This window comes from Rhinoraja longicauda, chromosome 24 (assembly GCF_053455715.1).
Source record: "Rhinoraja longicauda isolate Sanriku21f chromosome 24, sRhiLon1.1, whole genome shotgun sequence".
Taxonomy (NCBI): domain Eukaryota; kingdom Metazoa; phylum Chordata; class Chondrichthyes; order Rajiformes; family Arhynchobatidae; genus Rhinoraja; species Rhinoraja longicauda.
The window spans coordinates 8,755,551-8,777,699 of NC_135976.1; the positions used below are offsets into that span (position 1 = coordinate 8,755,551).

Genomic DNA, 22,149 nt, shown 5'->3' on the forward strand with positions numbered 1-22,149 from the left:
TCACCTCTCTCCACCCCGTTTCCAACGAAGGTGACGAACAATTGGAACTATGCAAGCTTATTACAGAATTTGAAACGCAACAAGAAGAGGAATGCCCATATGAGGCCTTGTGCAATGCAACGTCACACTCCATCGAAGGGCCAGAAAGTTTGAAAACACCAGATGTGGAAACGAGTTCAGCCTCTGAATTAATGAAGGTCAGTATTAAAGCAAACTACTTGCAGTTACTTTTATGTGGAGGTATGTAGTTAATTCCAATGATGCTTCCAGCAACTACTTCGCGCCGTGATATTGTGATTTTCCATGATTTTCCAAAGTATAAGAATTAAATCTGCTGTAAATATAAAATGAAAATGTGGATGACAGAAACAAAATACATAACTTTTTAATACAATACAACAGAAATACTCCAAGGCAATTGCAAATTTCTGCTACCTAGTGCAATTTCTCATAATTTTGTAGTTGTATTTTCAAAATGGCAATATCTCCTATTGACTCATGGGGCTGACAGTAAAATATCATATTAAAAGTGCAAAGCGTTGCCTCATAGCAAACGTAATCTACTTTTGAAATGCAGTTTCAATTTTAATAGTCTGATGTTAAAAGATAAGAATTGATTCACTATTACTGATTTACATTTCTCAAAATTTCTCACGATCAGCCATGATCACAATGAATGGCGGTGCTGGCTCGAAGAGCCGAATGGCCTCCTCCTGCACCTATTTTCTAAAAAATAATATCATTTATAATTTTTTTTTTCCTTTGTTATGGCGGGAGTAATGCAGAGTAGAGTTATCTCAGTATAGACTGTTCAATTGTCGTAGTGCGAATAATTAAGTATTACCGAGGATGGTAGAGTACAAGAATGCAGTTGTCTTTGAAATGTTTAAAACATTTAATTCTGTGATTGTTGCTTAGAGTCTGGAAAGCTTGTTTCTCGTTGCGCCCAACGTTTGTTAGAAACTTATACTTCTAACTTTGCAAATTGGAAGTATGATATCGCTCCTTTAGTAGATTTTAATTAAACTTCTTGAAATTCTCCTGCACAATCCACCATGGTGCTATTGACCTCTGGTGTCTTAATTGTAGGAAATATTGCCATCTGTATTCAGCAGCAGAAGTTATGGTCATAACATGTCAGCAATAATACGCATGCATTGTTTGCAAGCGTTAGCAAAAAGTATTTGCATACTTGATATATCCAACCCCCAACTGGACAGAATTGTACAGAATTTGCTGATTCTATTTGGGGATATAATTCTTTGAAGTGATCATTGTCTTCAACCTCAAAATCCCTATTTTTTTATAAAAGGAAAAAACTTGCCAATCATTAGGCTTAAACATCACAAAGCAATGTTTGATTATCCTTGTTTGAAATCCTATGCATCTATGCAGTGTGAGCTGCAAGGAGGATGCTATGAGACTGCAGGGTGACTTGGATAAGTTGGGTGAGTGGGCAGACGCATGGCAGATAATGTGGATAAATGTGAGGTTATCCACGTTGGTGGCAAGAACAAGAAGGCAGATTATTATCTGAATGGTGTCAGATTAGGGAAAGGGGAGGTGCAACGAGACCCAAGTGTCCTTGTACATCAGTAACTGAAAGTAAGCATGCAGGTACAGCAGGCAATGAAGAAAGCAAATGGCATGTTGGCTTTCATAGCGAGAGTATTTGGCAATAGCAGCAAGGAGGTCCTACTGCAGTTGTACAGGGCCCTGGTGAGACCGCACCTGGAGTATTGTGTACAGGTTTGGTCTCCTAATTTGAGGAAGAACTTTTGTGCTATTGAGGGCGTGCAGTGCAGGTTCACCAGATTGATTCCTGGGATGGCGTGACTGACATATGATGAAAGAATGGGTCGACTGGGCTTGTATTCACTGGAATTTAGAAAGATGAGAGGGGATCTTATAGAAACATATAAAATTCCTAAGGGATTGGACAGGCAAGATGCAGGAAAAAATGTTTCCGATTTTGGGGAGCCCAGAACCAGGAGTCACAGTTTACAAATAAGGGTAGGTCATTTAGGACTGAGATGAGGAAAAACTTTTTCAGCCAGAGAGTTGTGAATCTGTGGAATTCTCTGCCACAGAAGCCAGTGGAGGCCAATTCACTATATGTATTCAAGAGAGTTCGATATAGCTCTTCGGGCTAACGGAATCAAGGGATATGGGGATAATGCAGGAATAGGGTACTGATTCTGGATGATCAGCCATGATCATATTGAATGGCTGGCTCGAAGGGCTGAATGGCCTTCTCGTGCATCTATTTTCTATGTTTCCATGTTGTATAAACAACTAGACTATTGCTAAATTGGATAGATTTAATAGATTTAGCAACTCAAAATTGGGATTCCATGACATGTTGGGATGAGAATAAGCGAGTTCGGTACCTCAATAAACGCAAAGAATCGTGGGATTTGTCAAAGGTCATTCAGGATAAACAAAGAGTGTTGCTAGTGAATTTAATGGCTAATGTACACTGAAACAATGGTTGATAAATGATTAAATGAAATGAAAAAAATTAAGTGTTATGGACTTCTGCACATTTACTGATTGAGTTCTGGATTTCAGTTCATATCAAACCTGGTTGAACATAAAGTTGAACTTCTGATCAAGTTGATCTGCAAGTGCAACAACATCTCATTTACACACCCATGGAGGCATTAAATTACATAATGCTGCGCAGACGGAGAAAATATCATCAATATGCGGAACTAAAGTGATGGGTAAAGTGTTTCTCAGGATGTTAACCCACTTTGGACGACCTATGGCCGTGAATGCAGACATTGGCAATCTTCTTGGTTTTGTGTACTTTTTCTCTGATCATTTGCTGAAAACCACCGCTAGGAGGGGAATCTCTAAATAGGCTTGGCGAAACATCGTCTTCTTGAATGGGAAATCCTCTATCCGCCATTATGCAATCCCCATGATCAGCTAAGTTCAAAAATCCACTCTTCCGAACAATATGTGTATCAGATGATCACCCACTCCAAGCTTTTGATAAGAATGTGATCATGCCATTCGGGGCAATACCAACCAATAGTTTCACAGTGTTGTATTTCTTGCAGTCGGACTATGTCAAAGCATGCAACTGTAGATGCTGTGGTCATTCTATAAATATCTCTGTGCAGTCGAGAATGCATTTCAGTGCTGGGCATTTATTTATTTTCTGTTTCGGCTGTGTGGACATCAAATCACGATCTGTAAGCATGACCATTACATACCCATACAAGTTACAATGCAAAAGAAAATGGTGCTAGTATATTGAACTAATCAATACAATCACAAGATGGACTAGTATAGTAAGAGCTGAAAACCCCACAAATACTTTTCATATTATCTATTGATAGTTATAGAAATCATACATTTCATTTCATTCCCTTCTCCGCCTCCCCCCCCCCCCCCAAACAAGAACAATTAAAAATAGTTGTTATTAATCGTCACAATCTCACTCACCGAAGCAGGCCAACAAGCGACCAAGGAAAAGCAAATTAAACCATCAAAATCATCGTAGTTTTGTACAAATGAACCATAAATACACCTTGTTAATAGTTTTGAAAGCAGTATTTTCTTATCTCAAAGAAGCAAAACTGGAAAATACATATGAAACGCAGGTCTGCATACACACAGTAGCTCAGCTGGCGAGAATGTTTATCCCGAATGACCCATGACCTGGGCATGTGCAGTTGTAACACCGAACCCGCTTATTGTATTCTACCATTGTGTATTTGTAGGTCGTGGCATATTCCTTGCTTTCATTTATCATCGAGGTCGGGAACCAGCCTGGGTTAAATGTGAATTGCATTCCAAAAGTATAATTTAAAATGTCATGTAAACCTCGTAAATGGCAACAGAGCTGGAAAATTGTGTGCAGTTCTGGTCATCAAATTATAGAAACGAGATTGCATTGCAGATTGTGTACGTTTTCCTAGTAACTGAGGAGGGACACGAGAGAAGTATACAAACTGATGAGAGGCATAGTTAGAGCAGATGGTAAGAAACCTCTCCTTTGGTCGAGTTCTGATATCAGAGAGCATGCGTTTAGGGTGAGGAGAAAAGACTGGAGGGGATCAGAAGATTGTGTTTTCACCCAGAAGGTAGTTGGAATTTGGAATACTGTCTGAGAAGATGTTGGAGGCAGGTAATCTCACATTTAAGAAGCATCTGGATGAGCAGTTGAATTGCTAATGCACTGAAAGGCATGGACCAAGTGCTGACAAAGATGGGCACTTGATGGTCAACTTGGATAATGTGGGGTGAAGAACTATGTTCTGTATTATTATAAGAGAACATAACGGCTGCTATGTTTACCAAGTGCAAGGCAGAAAGTTGCTTCTTGCCATTGCTGATTCAGGCTGCACTCCCAAACACAAGGACTACAGGGGGTTTAGTAAAGCATTTCCCAAGCATTATTTGGATAATAATGTAATCAAATGTGGTTTTTAGACTGAATCTTGAAATTAATCTGATCAATTACAGTGTGCATATGATAGGTTTTAGACTTGCAGAGGGGAGTGAGTGTTGGATTCTGAGGGGATCTCAGAATCCAACTACTGCCTGGCGATAACATGTAGTCCGTTCTGCCTTGTTGGACGGCTACAGAATCTATACTTACAGTTCTATTAATCCACCACACTGTAAATGGTGCTTCCAATCAGGGGAATATTGCAGTGCTTTGAAAGTTCTGTAGATATTTCATTATATAGAACAATATACCTGAAGTTCCAGCAGAGGGTGGTATAACCCTGTCGGTTGGATGCTAACATTCCAGTACTACAAATTTAGGTTGGAGGAAAATCCTTGTATGGTGACTGCAGTGTTCTTGAATTTGATGTGATACGTTGAATTCGCAACTTTCAGGTGTCAGTGAAAATTTAGTTTAATATCAGGAAAATTATTCTGGAAGCCATGTTTAATAGAAAGCCTTGTGATGTTGGAGAAATATTAATGGGAGCCTTTTTATTTCTTTGTGATATAAAGTAATTCAATTCCATCTCAATTATGCAAAATTCCTTTTAAATTTAGCATTTATATAAATTCAACGAATTCCTGTGCAAAATTATTTGAGCAAAAGTTGGTAAAATTGTTAATAGCTTGAGAGGTTTACTAAATAACTTTGCAAACACAATGTCTCGATGATGGGTGTATGTATAAAAACATACCGGCATCTTCTGGATACTCAATTGCCTGGTTAAGTTTTAAATATTCTTTGCTAGGTTGATAAAATAACCGTATCCCTCAGAACTGCCAGCTATTTTCTCCTTGTTAGTCACCTTGACTCTGACTACTGCACCTATGCATTTGAAAGCAGAAGTTGGAAATGGCTAGAGATTGTCTGCTAGTTCATCCAATGTTGTCTGATGCTGCTGGATCAGCTGCTGGGTCTGATGGCTGGCAGAGGACTGATGCCCTGAGCTGAGGAGCTGGATGAACTTCACATCAAGCCCTTCAGCTTTACACCAAAATGGTTGTCAAAAGTTTTTAAACATCATGTAAATAACAAAGCCCACAAAATATAGAATGTTTTCAGCTTGAATAATTATTGCATCTCCGAAGATCATTGGAGCAAGAGATTATGAACCAATTCAAAAGTCATCCTCTGAGACTGAATAATTTGGGAAGCTGCCTCAGTCTTGTTACTTTCACAGCTGTTCCACTGCAGGCTGCAGGATTTTTAGAAATCCCAGTCGTCTTTGGATCATTGGAAAGTGAGACTGATACTCTGATGAACTAATAATTAATTATTTCTGTGCCTCAGAGAATTGAATGTTAAAGTGTTTATTTTGGAGAAGTTAGTCATTGAGATTTATATTTGAACTGACTGCCAGAAAATGTTAATAGCTAAGTAATAATATTGTTCTTAACATTGATGTTGTGGTGGCTTTCTGCAGATCGTGCATTTAATTTGGCATTTAAAGTGTATTTTGATACTCAGAAACCTTGTTGGGCTCCATGATCTCAATGTATGAATTTTCTGAGTCATAGAGTGATACAGTGTGGAAACAGGCCCTTTGGCCCAACTTGCCCATACCGGCCAACAATGTCCCAGCTACACTAGTCCCACTTGCCTGCGCTTGTTCCATATCCCTCCAAACCTGTCCTGCCATGTACCTGCCTAACTGTTTCTTAAACAAAGGGATAGTCCCAGCCTCAACCACCTCCTCTGGCAGACACAAAATGCTGGAGTAACTCAGTGGGTCAGGCAGCATCTCTGGAGAGAAGGAATGGGATGCTGCCTGACCCGCTGAGTTACTCCAGCATTTTGTGTCTACCTTCGATTTAAACCAGCATCTGCAGTTCTTTCCTACACATACCTCCTCTGGCAGCTTGTTCCATACACCCTTGGTGTGAAAAGGTTACCCCTCGGATTCCTATTAAATCTTTTCCCCTTCACCTTGAACCTATGTCTTCTGGTCCTACTCTGGGCAAGAGACTCTGCATCTACCCAATCTATTCCTCTCATGATTTTGTACACCTCGTTAAGATCACCCCTCATCCTCCTGCGCTCCATGGAATAGAGACCCAACCTACTCAACCTCTCCCTGTAGCTCACACCCTCTAGTCTTGGCTGTCAGGAGAGAATTGGTGATCGCGTTGGCTGACCTCTCCGGGCAAGGCTATCCCATTACACTTCAGGTGTGCTGACACCTGCAACGCCCCCAAATATGGGATACTTGATTGCAAATTTTGCAGTAGTTGGGAACGACATGTCTACAACACAGTGACACAGCTGGTAGAGCTGCAATGCCAGAGGCCCGGGTCTGACCACATATGCTGTCTTTGTGGAGTATGCATGTTCTCCCTGTTTACCATGCGGGTTTCCTCTGAGTGCTTCGGTTTCCTCCCATATCCTAAAGATGTGTGGGTTTGTAGGTTAATTGTCCTTTGGAAATTGCTCCAAGTTTGCAGGGAGTGGATGAGAAAGATTGATAATAGATCAAGTGTGAAAGGGTGATTGAGAATCGGCATGGACGGTTTCCATACTGTATCTCCAAACTAATAAACTAAACTATTCAGTGGACAGGTCTTTGCTGTTGTAAGAAAATCTGACTACCATCATCTTGCTGTGAATTTCTTTCTGCAGTCTATTCACTTCAATGTTATTTTTATTCCTGTTCACACAGCAATATTACTCAGCAATAATATAGTATGTCAGAATATACTTAACATTAACCCATAACTAAGTTAAATGACTCCTTTTCAGTTTTCTCCACATTCACCATTTTGAAATCTTGACATTTCGCAATTCAAATATACCTTTAAGACTATGGTAGCATTTGCTTCTTGTAGTCCATTTTCTTGAGCAGGTTTTGTGATTTTAATAGATAGTACCTCAATTTATCTGCTCACTCTGTTGATCTATCCATTTGTAATGGTTTCTGTGCAAACATGGACAATTGTTACTTTCGGTAACATTTGCTTAAAACAATCACTTAAAATATTATTAATCAGATTGTGTATGAGTAGAATGCTCATACTGATCAAATCATGATGTGATTAAAGAAGAAATGAGCTAAATTTAAATTTTCAGGATCCCATGCACATGAGGCTGATATGATTTTGTACACTTTTTCTGTGAAAGATGTTTTTAATTTTATTCAGGATTCAGATGTGGACACTCCAGAAGAGTTTGAAGAGGATGAGAATCCCTATGAACTTCTATTGACTGCGGAGACAAAGAAACACACCCAGTTGGATTCCCAACATAAAGGAGAAAATACAGGTATTGTGTTAATGCAGCCAAAAACATTTCTGAAATGACCTTTGCCGATGAAAATAACAGGGTTACTGTAATTTGACGTCCTTCAAGGTGCTTTCATCTTCTTGTCAAGTTAGATTATTTTATGTCAAAATTTTACAACCCCGACTTAACAAAATTTCAGTGGAAAACAGGGACAACCAGATTTTTCTTGTTCTGATGATTCATGATTCTCTTCCCTTAACTATATATAGTAACAAAAATTCTAATTCTGTCATCCTATCATTTTTGATAGGGATGTGTTCCTGGTAAACATTTTAAGTGAAATTCGGTAAATCAAGATGGCTGGGTAAATTTCAGGTCAGTATCTACCTCTCCATGGTGTGAGGCGTGCTATTCGTTACAGCAAAACATCTATATACCCCAGATATAATGGCATTGATGTGCAGGATTAAGTAGAACATTCATAAATCGATGAATGATCATTTTCAGGAACATGCTGAGTATGGGACTTTCCAGCATTATCAAAGTAGATTTATACATTTCATTTTTAGATTGAACATATGCAATCTTATTCACTGATGGAATATATTAATGATTATTGTTTAGAATTTGTTACAGATATTTTCCTGGAACAAAGATTGCACATAAACTTATGGTTTCAGGAGTTATATGATGACTTTTTCTTCCAGTCAAGCCTTGTTGGTAATTTCTATTGGAGATGAACAGTCCATTAAAAAAAAAATGACAAGGGATTTAAACAAAACTATGAATATCTGAACCAGAAGAAACAAAATTTAGAAAATACAGTATCGTTCGCTTAACTCAAAGGAACTAAAGTGTAAAGTGAAAGCAATGCTGCTTCATTTGTATAGAATCTTGAGCACAACAATCTAAAAACAATTGCAGTACCCTCTTTAGTCTGTATTTACAAGGGTGAGGGGGCGATCTAGCAAAATAAGTTTTGATTCAGTATTGCCTATAGAGAGAGATTTAGTGGGAGAATTTCAGACAAGGATGCCAATTCTAAATCTAGAATTAGCCTATATAGTGCTTCTAATCTAGACAGAAAAAGTGGTGGGAATCTAGAACTCAAAAGAGCTGGTCAATTAAAATTTTCAAGGTCTTTATTTGGTAAGGACTTAAACAGTTGTGGATCATATTGGCTAAATAGAATTAGAGGGCCGATCACCATGGTGTACTTAAAGGTACAGACGAGCAGCTCTTTGGCCTACTTTTGTTCCAACCTTCATTCTATTTTTTTCCTTTAAAACACATTTAAGACTACACATTTGGCAGAATCACAAGTAATTATCAAATGGGCTGAGATGTTTTACAGGTGGAAATTTTGTTTTTGAAGTAAAAATGCTCTTCGAAACGCGAGGGATAATGACAATTTGTAAAAATACCGGCTAATCATTTATCAAAGTTGCATGGATTTAGATCAATCAATGTGAATCACATTAGAAAATAAGTAAATTGGAATGTATATACGAGATATGCTGATCATAAATCATCACAGGCACATTTAATTGTGAATGCTTTAAAGCGATTGAAGTGTAAATTTCATAATATATTTGCCTAAATATGTTGCACAAAAGCAGTGTGTAAACAAATTATTCTTTACTTCCACGAAGGATTAGCCTTCAGGCAATGAATCATTAAATTTAATGTGATTTGCAATTGTGTAGCAAAATCCTGTGCAAGTGTTGATCATAATCCTGGGTGGTTTTTGACATGTAATGTTTACGTGGTGCACCGGCTAATAGGTAATTGGAAATACATTGAACTACCTGCACATACCCCCCCACCCCCCCACATCCAGTTCATTGAACAAGTACATATCACATTGAGAACTGATGTTCTAGAAATGTTTATAATATACATTTTGGATAGGGTTATATTAATCCAGACCCTTTATCTGGAGTCACTGCTCACAGCCCACAGTAGCCCACTTTTAACTAGGCTAGATCTAGTAGACCAGCCTTGGTGGGCCCATTGAGCCAGGTGATAAGGTTTTAACAAAGACATCTTCAGATGCAGTGAGGAGGACGTGGGCTAGGTTAGCTGTGACAAAAAGCAAAGCTGTAGGTGAGCTTTTCCTACTCTGAATATCTCTGAATATAAGATTTTATTTTTTTCTATTACTCAGACATTTAAAACAATGCAAAATCAATAGGAAGCTATGACAAATTTGAGTGTAGTTTTAACATGTTTGACCATACTATCCTTCTCTGCTGCCCATCCACCAGTATCAGCAGGGTTGAACTGCACTTGCCGTATTTTGCCCTTACTTACCAAATGTTAGCCATTGCAAGTGTTTCTGGCATATTAAGAGGTGTAAATTAAATGTTTCGTTAATATTGCCATTGTGGCAGTATGCTGCTACTTACATTTATCAGACTAATTTTCAAAGAATGTTACCTTGATGGTACAAATAAAGTAGTTCAGTGTTGTAACGACTTATTTTAAGGATCAAATCTTGGAAGCTTCCATTTGCCATGGATGTTATCATTTATTGATATGATTCAAAGATAGTTTACAATTGGGTCTGTCTTAGCACCACTTATTTTCATGTAACTTAATCTTGTCTCCAAGATTCTTTGTCTTTGTTCAACAAGTTTGGATGAGCAGAATCTTTTTCAACAAACTGAAAAAACTAAACCCTTTGTCTTTAGTTCCTGGTGAGCATTTCTGTCTCCATCAAGAGTCAAAATGAACAGATCGTTTGCAACTTTAGTGTTTTGTGTCATCTCTTGATGCATTTCTGAACAAACAGCTTCTCCAACACAAAGATTGTGTTACATTACATCATTACATCTCTCCATTACATCACCCAATTGCAACTTTACCTAGACTCATCTGCTGAAATTCACATCCATTTATTTATTAGTTCTGGACTTAACTCGTCCAAGATGTCCTGGTCAGGCTTGTAATTTCCACCTCAAAAAATCTGGAACTTATTCAATACCGCTCGCTTGTTAATTCTGGGTCTTGTTCACCGATCAACCAGTGTATTTTGACAATTCCCATCTCCCACTTATTTGGAACCTCAGGTACTTAAAAGCATTTCAGTTTAAAATAAGTCCTTGTCATTATTTTCCAAGCCCTCTATGGTCTCACCTATCTTATCTTTTGACATATTTTGAAGCTTTGTGCTTCTCCAGTTCAACCCTCTTGGGCATCACCAGCCTTCACTGTTCCAGCATTGACAGCTGTGCATTTACCGGCACCCTGCCCCCATTAGCCCCAAAGCTGTTGTTCGACCCGCTGAATTCCTTTCTTTAACTTGGATTCATTCAATTACATTGTTCTTAACAAGTAAAATAATTAGAAGAAAGAATTAGGTGAGCTCAGTTGTAGAGGTTGGTTTTATGAAGCTGTTGAAGAAACAGGACTCAAAATTTGGAAGAGAATACCACAAGGGTAGCAAAGTAACAGAAAACCAAGACCGCTGATAGTATGGTGAATAGAGCAGCAGAAAATAAACATATTAAAGGAGAAGGGCGAGTTACAGAACTGGGAAGATTTACCCTCAGTGACTTGAAGTTAATGTGATAACAGAGGAGTGTGAGGAATGGTTGGAGGCACTAGTGGTGGACTATAAAGACTCAACATAAAATGAAATTTTGGTTGAAAAATTTGCCCAAGGTGAGTTGAAGTAGAGAAAGGCAGGCAGCACCATGAGTTTAGAAATGTCTGTGATGGAGAGTCCAAAATTATAAATGTTGGATGTGGTTGAACAGACTGTCACAGTTGTGAGCTTTCTAATGAAGTGTGTGCCAGTAGCTTGGGAAAGGCAGATGCCATGTTTACTGATTGGCAACGGGTGTTTGCCACAGAAAAGGCATTGACCGCATACAAATTACTCAGGTGAGTTGAATGGTCAAAAATGAAAGCAAAGGAACAAGCAAGACCTATCAAAGCTGGGTCTGGAGAAGCAAAGAGTAGATTCTGAATGGAGCTGTTTCGCTGACAGTATGAGCCATTGAGAAGATGGCTTGAATTTTGAAAAGAGAAGTAATTGAGTGCCCGATGCTCTGTTAAATGTTGAGTGAAAGTCATCAGCCATGACCATATTGAATGGCGGTGCTGGCTCGAAGGGCCAATTGGCCTACCACTGCACCTATTTTTCTATGTTCTATGAATTGAACAACAAAGTTTTGTGCAAAAAAATGTTGCTTTAAATGTAAGTACACACATGCTTAAGATTGCCTGCTGAGTCATTCTCTGAGGTTGGTATATCCTGTTGGTTGAAAATTGGATGTTAAGAAAAGAGCATATTGGATGTGAACTTGTCAGTTGAGCAGTACTGGTGGGAAACCTGGGAGATCCAATGGGTGCTCCAGCGACCAAGGTTCAATCCTGACCTCGGATTGAACCTGGATTGCTGTCTGTGGAGTTGGTATGTTTTCCCTGTGACCTGGGGAGAGAAAAGGAGATTTGTGCAGAATTATTGTAACTGCATGCTTGAAGGTTGACTTTATTTCAGTAGGCCAACAGGCCTATTTCCATGCTCTTTGACTCCATGCCTCTTCAGTGAATGTGAGCATGCATACTTCCTTCTGAATGCCTCTGATTTTGCCTGCACTAAATAGTAACTTGATGGTGTGTTGCACATCAACAATATGACATGTATCTCTGTCGCTGGGGGCAGATTTTCCTGCTTGTAGCTTGTGCATTGAAATAACATTTCTCCGAAACTCACCAAGACCTTAATGACCCAAGTTGGCCAAAAAGCCAGAAGGAATGTCTTGGGCTGTCATTCTGCCTGAATTTAAACAAACATGTTTAAGCTGCCTGAAGCAATGGAGAATCTGATTAGAAAGTTTCACATCCTAATGAATAATATGAAAGCCTTGCAACAAATATCTGTCAGCAAAGTATTTCTTGAAGATATAACATCTCAATTTCTCTGTGTTTACAGATGAACTCATTTGCAGCATTATGTACTTGGAGCATTTTATTTATTTATTTTTAAATTGTGCCCTGATAATGACCCTCAAGTAGAGTGAGTTTCTGCGGTACAGATCTTCACTGTCGCATGGTCCCTTTTGCTGACTCCACAGTGGTATAGTTCCCTTGGTGACATCTTTTTTGTTGGGTTATAATTTCCCCAGGCATTAGCTCTTCCTTGGAGTATAGTTTCCTGGCATTTGCTCCCATTGGCATATTGTTCACGTGACACAAATTCACTGGGGGACAATTCCACAGTTGACTGTTGCTTATAGTGGCAATTATTCATATGAGATGTTAAATTTGGATGTTATATGGTTGCACCATCAGGAATAAGATGGTGCCGACAAGGGACAATTTGCGAATTTCATCTTACAGAGAATTCAAAGTATAAAATCCAACACTGTCCAGATGATTTTCTCCATTTTTTTTGCAGCGTTTTTTTTGTGGCACTGGTACTACATGGAATCTAAACAGCACAGATTTTAAGCAGTGCGTCAAGTACACGATTGAACATTTGGTTCCTTTGTACTGCAAACGAGTATCAGTGAAAAATGTGTAATAACTATCATGAACATGTAGTTGTAGCAGGACGTACAAGTGTGAATGCACAAATAAATGTGGTTGCAGCTATGTCTGACAGATGAAATTTCTTTAGTAAAGATAAAAGTCAAAATATTCATAACCATTAACCACCAAGATAATCCAGTCTTAAAGCTTTGTTCAGTAGTCCCTCATTGTGATGCAGTCTTTGCAAAGATATATAACAAACTTAATAATTCCATTTTTTTATCTGAAAGCAAGCAAGATTTTATAATAAAATAGACTGACGTGGACCATTTGGGTCCAAATCTCTCCTGTGGGCCTCTCCTGCGGGCCCGGCAACCCCCCTCCCCAACTGACGATCTGCAGGCCTGGCAAGCCACCCCAAACTGATGTGGACTGTTGCCGGGCGGGGAGTGTCCCCCGGGGCCATGGACGGTGAGGGGGGAAAGGGAAGGGGAGAGGGAGCCACTCGCATCGGCCCAGCGCTGCAGATTTTATAATAAAGAGTGCATAAAAGAGTGCGCCGTGGACCCGAAGCCTCTCCTGCAGCTCGGCGGCAACGCCCATCTTGATGGACCCTCTGCCGCCACGCTGCACCACAGGAGGAAGATCAGGTGCGGGGCACACCGGGATGGGCGCCGGTCCTCCCGCTGGTCCTCCTGGCGGGTGGGGGGGAACGCATTTATTAATGTTTATTAAGTAAATTGAAGTTTTAAGAAGTAACAAAAGTTGATTTATTGAGACCGCGGGGGAATGGTGAGTTAGGTGGGCCTAAAATTGTCACGCTATCGTGTGCTGTTTTCGCTGTATTTCCGGATGAAAACGGCACAAACAAACAGACAGGGCAAACATCTGGAGGAACAAACATATACGAGGGAACAAATAAGATGAGAGTTTTAGATGAGAGTAATATATATATATAGATAGATAGATATCTCAGGAACACTAAGATAATGTAATATGGGAAAACCTCCAAATTGTGCATTAGCTCCTGTAAAAGTTCAATAAATGCTGTGGTATCGAACTTTGCACGTTGTGAGCGTAGTGGAATTTAAATCATTGTCCTCTGTTTTTGCTGTTCATCTATCATTGTTCAACAAGTGGCTTGCCACCACTTCTCAAGGGCAATTAAGAAATGCAATAAATGCTGGCGTTGACACTGATGCCATATCATGCACTGTGAATAAATAAAAACTTGTTGCACTTCCGAAAGCTTGTCAAATCTGCCAAATTCATGACAATCCATAGCAGCATCTACAAACCCAAATGTACAATGCATACATGCACAGCATACCCAACTGGACACTGCACAGCCCAACTGGACAACCAGTTTTTATGATCCATATTAGTTTCATTAATAAGCCGTCTTATCTTTTCCTATCAACATATCCTATATCCTTTCTTGGTTACATATCCAGTTAGCTTTTTTTTAATCTTGTTTCTCCTTCTATCCTCCTCCTGCTTGTTCAGAGTGCTATTGCAATTCAAAGTAACTTTTTGACGTCAGAAGAAATGCAGATAAGTATGCAAAAAATATATATACGTACTGCGTGTCATCAAGTAAATCACTTTTGCTCAAAAACAGAAAAATGAATTCATAATGGCTGGACATTTTTCAAGTATTTTTCATGTCAAAAAGGCCCTGAGTTTTAAAAATTCCTTCAATTATTCTAAATGTACCATATGTTTATAATGTTATTTAAGCTCTGTTTTCTTGCAGTTTCCTGTAGCAAACTAGAAATATAAACTGGTGCTTTGTTGAAATTTTGTTATTGAGCTTATTTCTCCTGTGATAATTCATTATTATACATATTGGTTCTGCAAATTATATCTTTTCTCAGAGCCATTGAACTTGATTGCATTGTTGCATTTTCATAATACTTTATATATCTGATAAACCTTCCCTTGTGGGTATTTGAAGAATTATGAGGAGATGCAGGCCAAGTGAGCCCATTTGGCCAATTGTGCCAAGACCATTTGAGTTACACAATTAATCCATCTTTCGGCTTTGAGGGCTGTTTCTGTACAATACGTATGTACGATATTTCACCGGGTAAAAAAGAAATTGTCTGTTGCCTCTGTTTTTGGACTTTGCTGGTCTTTTTGTCTGTGGAAATAGTTTCTCCTTATTTACTCATTCAAAACTGTTCAACGCTCCTCTACCATCTCTGATTTCTCTTTTTTTTGCAAAAAAGATTAATTTGTCATTCCTTGAATCCTCCAAATTCATTTCTTCAGCAATTTTATTGAACTTTGATATTTTTTCCAAGTATGAAACTCTGATGAATAGCAAGAAAGCTGGAAGAGCACTGGCTGAACCTTGTTTGACTAGTTTGCTTTGTTTATGTTGGTTGTGGACCTTTTAGTTAAGATCACAGTTGTATTGCTTCATGAAATAGACATGAAATGGAGGCACATTCCCGGATACTGTAGCTTATTTACAGGACAAATGGGAAACTTGAAACTACGACACAGCCCCATTCCAGAATCAAGGTCACCCCGATTTCAGTCGTTGAGGTGGTGTGTGCAGATGACTCGTGTTCAGAGATTGAGCATCATATAATTGTCCACGTTTACTGAAGCGTATCAAGGAATGGGCCTTGCATTTCATATCTTGTAAACAGGCTCTTCTTTCAACCTGTCCCTGATCTTCAACAGCAAAAAAAATGCAAGATGAGCATGAACATCCCAGATAGAGTTTATTGTCATATGCATAAATTTGGTGAGGTACAATTACAATTAAAATATTGCTTGGAGCAGCAGCAATATTTTGCTCCACTGAACAGAACAGCACGCTGAAGCATGCATTTCTCAAATTTTGCAGGACAGTGTAAAGAAAAACGTGTCTTTAAAAAAAAAGAACATTAGTGCAAAATACAATTAGAAAAATAATTCTATAGTAGCACAAGAGGTGGTCCGTAGTGGTCTTGTTACCGAGGTAGAGTTAGGATTGTGCAAGTATGTTCAAGAACCTGATAGTTTTGGGAACATTTCTGCTCTTCAACTTGGGGGTGTGGGACTTCAGGCTTCTGTACCTCCTGCCTGACGACTGCAGTCAGAAGAGGGCCTTACCCGAATGGTGGGGACCCTTGATGATAGATGCCACCATCTTGAGGCAGTGCTTCGTGTGGATGTATTCAGTGATGGCAAGGGCTGTGCCTGTGATGTACCATGCTGACTCCACCACTCTTCCCATTTGAATTCCATTAGATACCAGCTCCGGTGTCATGTTGAGAAGTCGATCTCGTCAAAGAATTTTCTCTGATAGTAGACTCGCAAACAGAAATCGCTATTTTTAACTAACATCAAAAACATTTTATTTAGTGTTTTAACTATGGTTAGAAGTTGGTGATATTATGATAAAACCTCAAATACAATTTTCTTAAAATGGTAAAAAAGATGCTAGTGGTTCAAAATCTGTGAATTTGAAATATATATTTGAGCGCATTACACTTAATGAAAAAATAGATGCTTAGCAGGTTGTTAAGTGGCAATTACATCTCAGTGCAAGATTAAAAATTTACTCTGCTCCTTTAGCAAAATATATTGTTTTAAGAGTCCTTAATAAGTAGGATGCATTCATAGTGAGCATAAATGCATCATATTCTCATCTCATTCTAAAGAATATGTTGGTGAAGACCAACGGCCATGGGGGAGCAGAGAATTACGGATGACAAATCTTGTATTTTCAACATTTTACTAATGTGTATATTCCAAAAGAGATGTTAGTGTCTTTTTGAATGATATTGTCATAACTGGCATAACCATGAAATCCAGGCCATCTTGTCAGTTCCTACTTTGTCAAGAAATCCAAGAGTTTACTGTGTTCTTTAAACTCTCATGTATAGAAGCAGATTTTCATCTGTCTTAAGGGACAAATCCTTTCACCTTCCACCAAGTCTTGTGAATCATCATTGCACTTTTTCTCTGGTAGGTCTTGACCTTATTAGGTAAGGATACTAGACTTGAAAAATGAATGAACCATAATCTAAATATCGCTTTCACATTGCACCTGCTTGAACTAAATGTGTTGATCAATTAGAGATGCAGTATTAAGGAAGGTGCTTAAAGTGGCACAGCTAGCAGAGCTGTTGCCTCACTGCACTAGAGACCTGGTTTAAACTTGGGTTGATGTCTATGTGGAGTTTCCCTGTGACTGCTTGGGTTTTCTTCAAGTGCTCCAGTCTCCTTCCACCTCGTAAAGACGTGCGAATTTGTAGGTTTATTGGCCTCTGTAAATTGATCTTAATGTACAGGGCATGGATTAGAAAGCGGGATAACATAGACCTAGATCGATGGTTTCCATGGACTGAAAGGCCTGTTTCCATGCTGTATCTCTTAACTAAAAACAAAACTATAGAACAATTGTGTGCAATGGTATTTCCCCGAAGTAAAATAAAACTGCTTTGGTTCTTGCAGATGAGGCTGGGCCTGCTTCTGTATCTCCTGAAGTGGCAACAAAACCTAGTCGGATATTCACCTCTTTGCAGGTCAGTGAAACGGAGCATATGGCATTGACACATTTTGAAAGCATTTTTTTCCAATTCTTTAGGATATTGTGGCTTGATTGATTGGCAGTAATTCATATTGATATGCATCAATGAAAGCAGTGATAATTGGAGATATAACGATCATTATGACTTTAGGTTATTGGGTTCCAATAGGGGTTTGGGTTTCACTATTCTCTTGTCAGAGTTAATCTAATTATAATTCGGAAAATTTGTACTTTTATCCTGCAACAAAATCTTTTTTATTTGCAAGTTGTCTACAAAGTTTGGAAAGATGTGCGGAGGACTTTGAAGCAGCATTCTATGCTATCTTTGAGAAGTCTTCGAAATGACTGACACTGATGACATCTTTCTTCCATGTTATTCTGAAGAATTTATAAATCCTTACAAGATGAATGTCCTCCTTTCACAAAATGCATTTGTTGTGTAATTTAGGTTGTATCTAAATTCTATTCAGCTTTTGTTTTATTATTTACTTTCGGAAGATAGCTGTTTCTTTGCCAATTCCATCTGGCGCATTTATCTTCTGAGCTTGAGGAAAATGAATCATCTGATTACAAAGTCACTGTTTATTGCTGTTTCCCTACTAGAAAATGCAGTGGAGTTATGTCACTACTTAACCAGAGACGAGACATGTGGCTTTTTCCGTTTGTTTTGTGCTGGAGAAACTGATCAGTGGCTGCTATATGTATGTCACTTGTATGCAGCTCTCTCATTTGAATGAACAGCTTTATTCTTTTTTTCTTTCACTCACCAGGATACAGCTATGCCTGCATCAAATGCTGATCATTCAGTCAAGAGTCAAGAGACCAGCATTCCATCCAAGCCATGTTACAATAAAGCAAACTTAGCACTCGACCTAAAGCCTCCATCTGTTATTGTAACCCCAGGTAATTTGAAGCCTTACACACCTTTTATGGAAGTTCAGCCAATTTGAGGGATGAAGCAATGTGGTGTAGCATTGTTATTTAATCGATGATCATAGGCATGTGAAATATTTCTTTGCATACACTTGAATTGTGAGAAATCTCCCAATGTGCACTTGTGATTTCTCCCATCCTTTAATGATGCCCTCCTCTCAAGTTGCATATATAGTTGTCACATTTTGTCATGAGTCATGTCCATGACGAAAACAGAGGTGATGAATCAACAGAATTATTGAAGAAGTATTAGAATTGTAGTGTTGGTTTATCCTTGTTTTAATTTAAATAATGTCCAGGTGCCAATGGGTTGAATATGTTTGGATAAGATACTACAATGATGAAGTACGTTATAACTATGAGAAATGGCAGATTAATTATCAGTAAATATGAGATATGGAGCTTGATGTTTAATACTTTTATAGTGCCTGCAAAATGATCATGTGCAGCAAGATGGAATTTGGTATATTTATTCCCTTGCATCGTTGTGCATTGAAACAATGCTGCAGTGGCCTTAATGTATTCGGCACCAAACCACACTAATCAAGAAAACTCCCAAGAACAGGGTTCCCTCCAGGTGGGTGACTGCAAAAGTGAGAGATAGATGGCTATCAAATTTTACAACTTCTCCCCCTTCTATCATGGGGTAGACTGAGACTGAGTCCCGCTGCCCCCACCCCCCTCCACAATCTTTGCACATCCCCCAAGCCTTTCCACTCGTCATTTTAATTTCGTGTGTCGTGTATTTTGTGTTTTTATGACTGTTGGCAGATCAATTTCCCTCCTGGGATAAATAAAGTTCTATCGTATCGTATCGATCTCCCAAGCACTGTCACTGACATAAAGTTGGCAAGGATGCAGAAGAGATTCACCAGAATGTTAACTGAACTTATGGGCTTGTGTTGAGTTATGGGGAGAGGTTGGATAGACTGGAACTTTTATTTGGAATATGGGAGGCTGAAGGATGAACTTATTGATGTGTACAAGATCACAAGGGGCATGGATAAAGTGAATGTCTTTTTTTTCCCCCCAGGGTGGAGGATTAAAAAAATTACGGAAATAAGCTTGTGAGAGATTTGAGGGACCTTAGGGGCAACCTTTACTGAGGGCAATCCATATCTGGTATGAGCTAACAGATGAAGCTGTACAGCGTTTAAAAGACATTTGGGACGGATAGGAAGGATTTAGAGGGCTATGGGTGGAATGCAGGAAAATGGGACTAGCCCAGTATTGTCAACCTGGTCAGCATGGAAAAGGTAGACCAAAGAGTCTGAATCCATGCTGGATAGCTCTGTGACCTCAAAACTCCCTGGATTTATGGTATGCATTAGAGCAATGTTCCAGCTATTGTACTTTGCAGCTACGTTTGGTGGTACATTGTGAACTACCCGCTCTTTGAAACACATCACTGCCTCAGCAGTTCTTAACAAAAGCACCATTACAACAAATCTTGTGTGGAAAGCGAGAGCAACACAAAGTAGGGAAGAGAATGTGACAGATTGAGAAAGAAGAGGATATGTGTTGTAAATTGAGAGAGAGAGTGTAATGTGATTTGAGGGAGGGGAGGGTGCACGGCTTGACTTAAAGGAAGAGTGCAACATGAATTGAAGAGGGTGCAGCATGACTTGGATGTGGTGCGAATTGTGGGGCAGTGCAAATTTGGGAGAGGGAAGGAGGCACGAATGAGTGGTGTGTGCCGTTATATGTTTTATTTTCATAGTAATTCAATTTTTATGACTGAGCTCTTTAAAATAAGGCAATTTTGAATTGTGGCAATTACATTGGTAATTGTACTACCCAGAATTAGTTGCTGCACAGTGATGTTAATGCTTTTAAATCTATCATGGGCAGGATCTCTGTAATCGGCTTTACATTTTTGCTTCAACTTCAATTTCACTGTTTTAATTGTTTCCATTTTGTTGTGCAGCAAGGTAAGAGTGAGGCATAATTTTCCGTAATATATTACATATTTGGCTTCCAGAAGGCAGTGATCTGAACTCCATTAGTCTCTCTTTAAAGGTCACTTTGGATTGGTAAAGAACCTTGATGTACCATTTGATGTTCAACTGAGATCCTAAACGATCCCTGATGCTACCTCCGTCCCCCTCCATTTATAATTGGGTTGCTACAATGAAGAGTGTTTAATTTTTGGGGGATTGCATGGCTGTTAGCTAGATTCTATTTTCACTTATCAATCTTTCCATTAACCGGTATTCTTCCTGGATTAAAAGAAAACATTGTTTTGCATCAGAATTTATCTACAAAGCCTTTACAAACTATTGTGCCTTGAAGAGTTTGGGCAATAAACTGTTCACTGCGAAGCGCCAATGCAAGATTGGCTTGGTGGTAGGAGTCAGCATAGCACTCGAGGGTTGTATTTCAGATTGGAGGCCTTTGACCAACAGTGTGCTGCAGGAATCGATGCCGTCTCCGCAATTAATATCATTTGTATTAACAAGACTGCATTTGGCCCTTATCTCTTGAAGCCATCCATGTACATCTCCAAATGTCTTTGCAAATGTTGTAACAGTGCCTGCCTTCATAGCTTCCTCTGACAACTCATTCCATACTCTGTGTAGAAAAAGTTTGAGTTGGTCCGAATGGCATATTTCCCTGCTGTCTAACATGATGAAGGGAAATTGCTAATTTACTGCACTTCAGTGAAATAAAGCAATTTCATCGACATTTGCAATGCTGAAGCGAAAGCTTCATACTCCATGAAATGTTCTTGCTGAGCTACACACGTGTATACAGTAGATCCTGAGCATGGTTCTAATTTTTTTAATACTTAATCGCATTGTACATCCTTGCTTTAGTTGCATTCATGGGCTGCGTATCATAAAGATAAACAGTACAGAAATGTGCCCTTCTACCCAATTTGTCCATCATACAGACCAAGATGTCTTGGAAAGAACCGCAGATGCTGGTTTAAATCGAAGGTAGACACAAAAAGCTGGAGTAACTCAGCGGGTCAGGCAGCATCTCTGGAGAGAAGGAATGGGTGACGTTTCGGGTCGAGACCCTTCTTCAGACTGAAGAAGGGTCTCGATCCGAAATATCACACATTCCTTCTCTCCAGAGATGCTGCCTGACCCACTGAGTTACTCCAGCTTTTTGTGTCAACCAGGATGTCTATCTGAGCTAGTCCAATTTGCCTGCATTTGGCCCCTACCCCTCCAACTCTTTCCTATCCATGTGCCTGTCCAAATGACGTAAATGTTGTAATCATACCCAGCTCTACCACTTCCTCTGACAGCTCATTCCATAGACACATCATTCTGTGTAAAAACAACTTGATTTTCAGATACCTTTCAAATCTTGCCCCTCGCAATTTAAACATATGTTCTCTAGTTTTAAACTCCCCCTACCCTGGGGAAAAAAGACTGTGACAATCCATCTTCTGATTTTATCGTCTTTTAGAAGGTCACACATCAGCCTCCTTTGTTTCAGCGAAAACAGTGCTAACCTATGGACTTTCTTTATCACTCAAGCTGCCTTGTGCTGCCAACATCCTTGTGAA

The 22,149-nt window shown here is 39.1% G+C and overlaps 1 protein-coding gene across 8 annotated transcripts in view; it reads left to right on the plus strand.

Moving 5' to 3' along the window:
* Positions 1-22,149, plus strand: part of LOC144605409 (ankyrin repeat and SAM domain-containing protein 1A-like) — a 212,225-nt gene that overhangs the window by 68,304 nt on the left and 121,772 nt on the right. For all 8 annotated transcript variants that reach the window (XM_078420614.1, XM_078420618.1, XM_078420617.1 and 5 more), the window contains 4 exons: positions 31-197; positions 7,603-7,723; positions 17,621-17,691; positions 18,467-18,599. In XM_078420614.1, the coding sequence (XP_078276740.1) occupies positions 31-197; positions 7,603-7,723; positions 17,621-17,691; positions 18,467-18,599 (492 nt within the window). The remainder of the gene's footprint in view (positions 1-30; positions 198-7,602; positions 7,724-17,620; positions 17,692-18,466; positions 18,600-22,149) is intronic.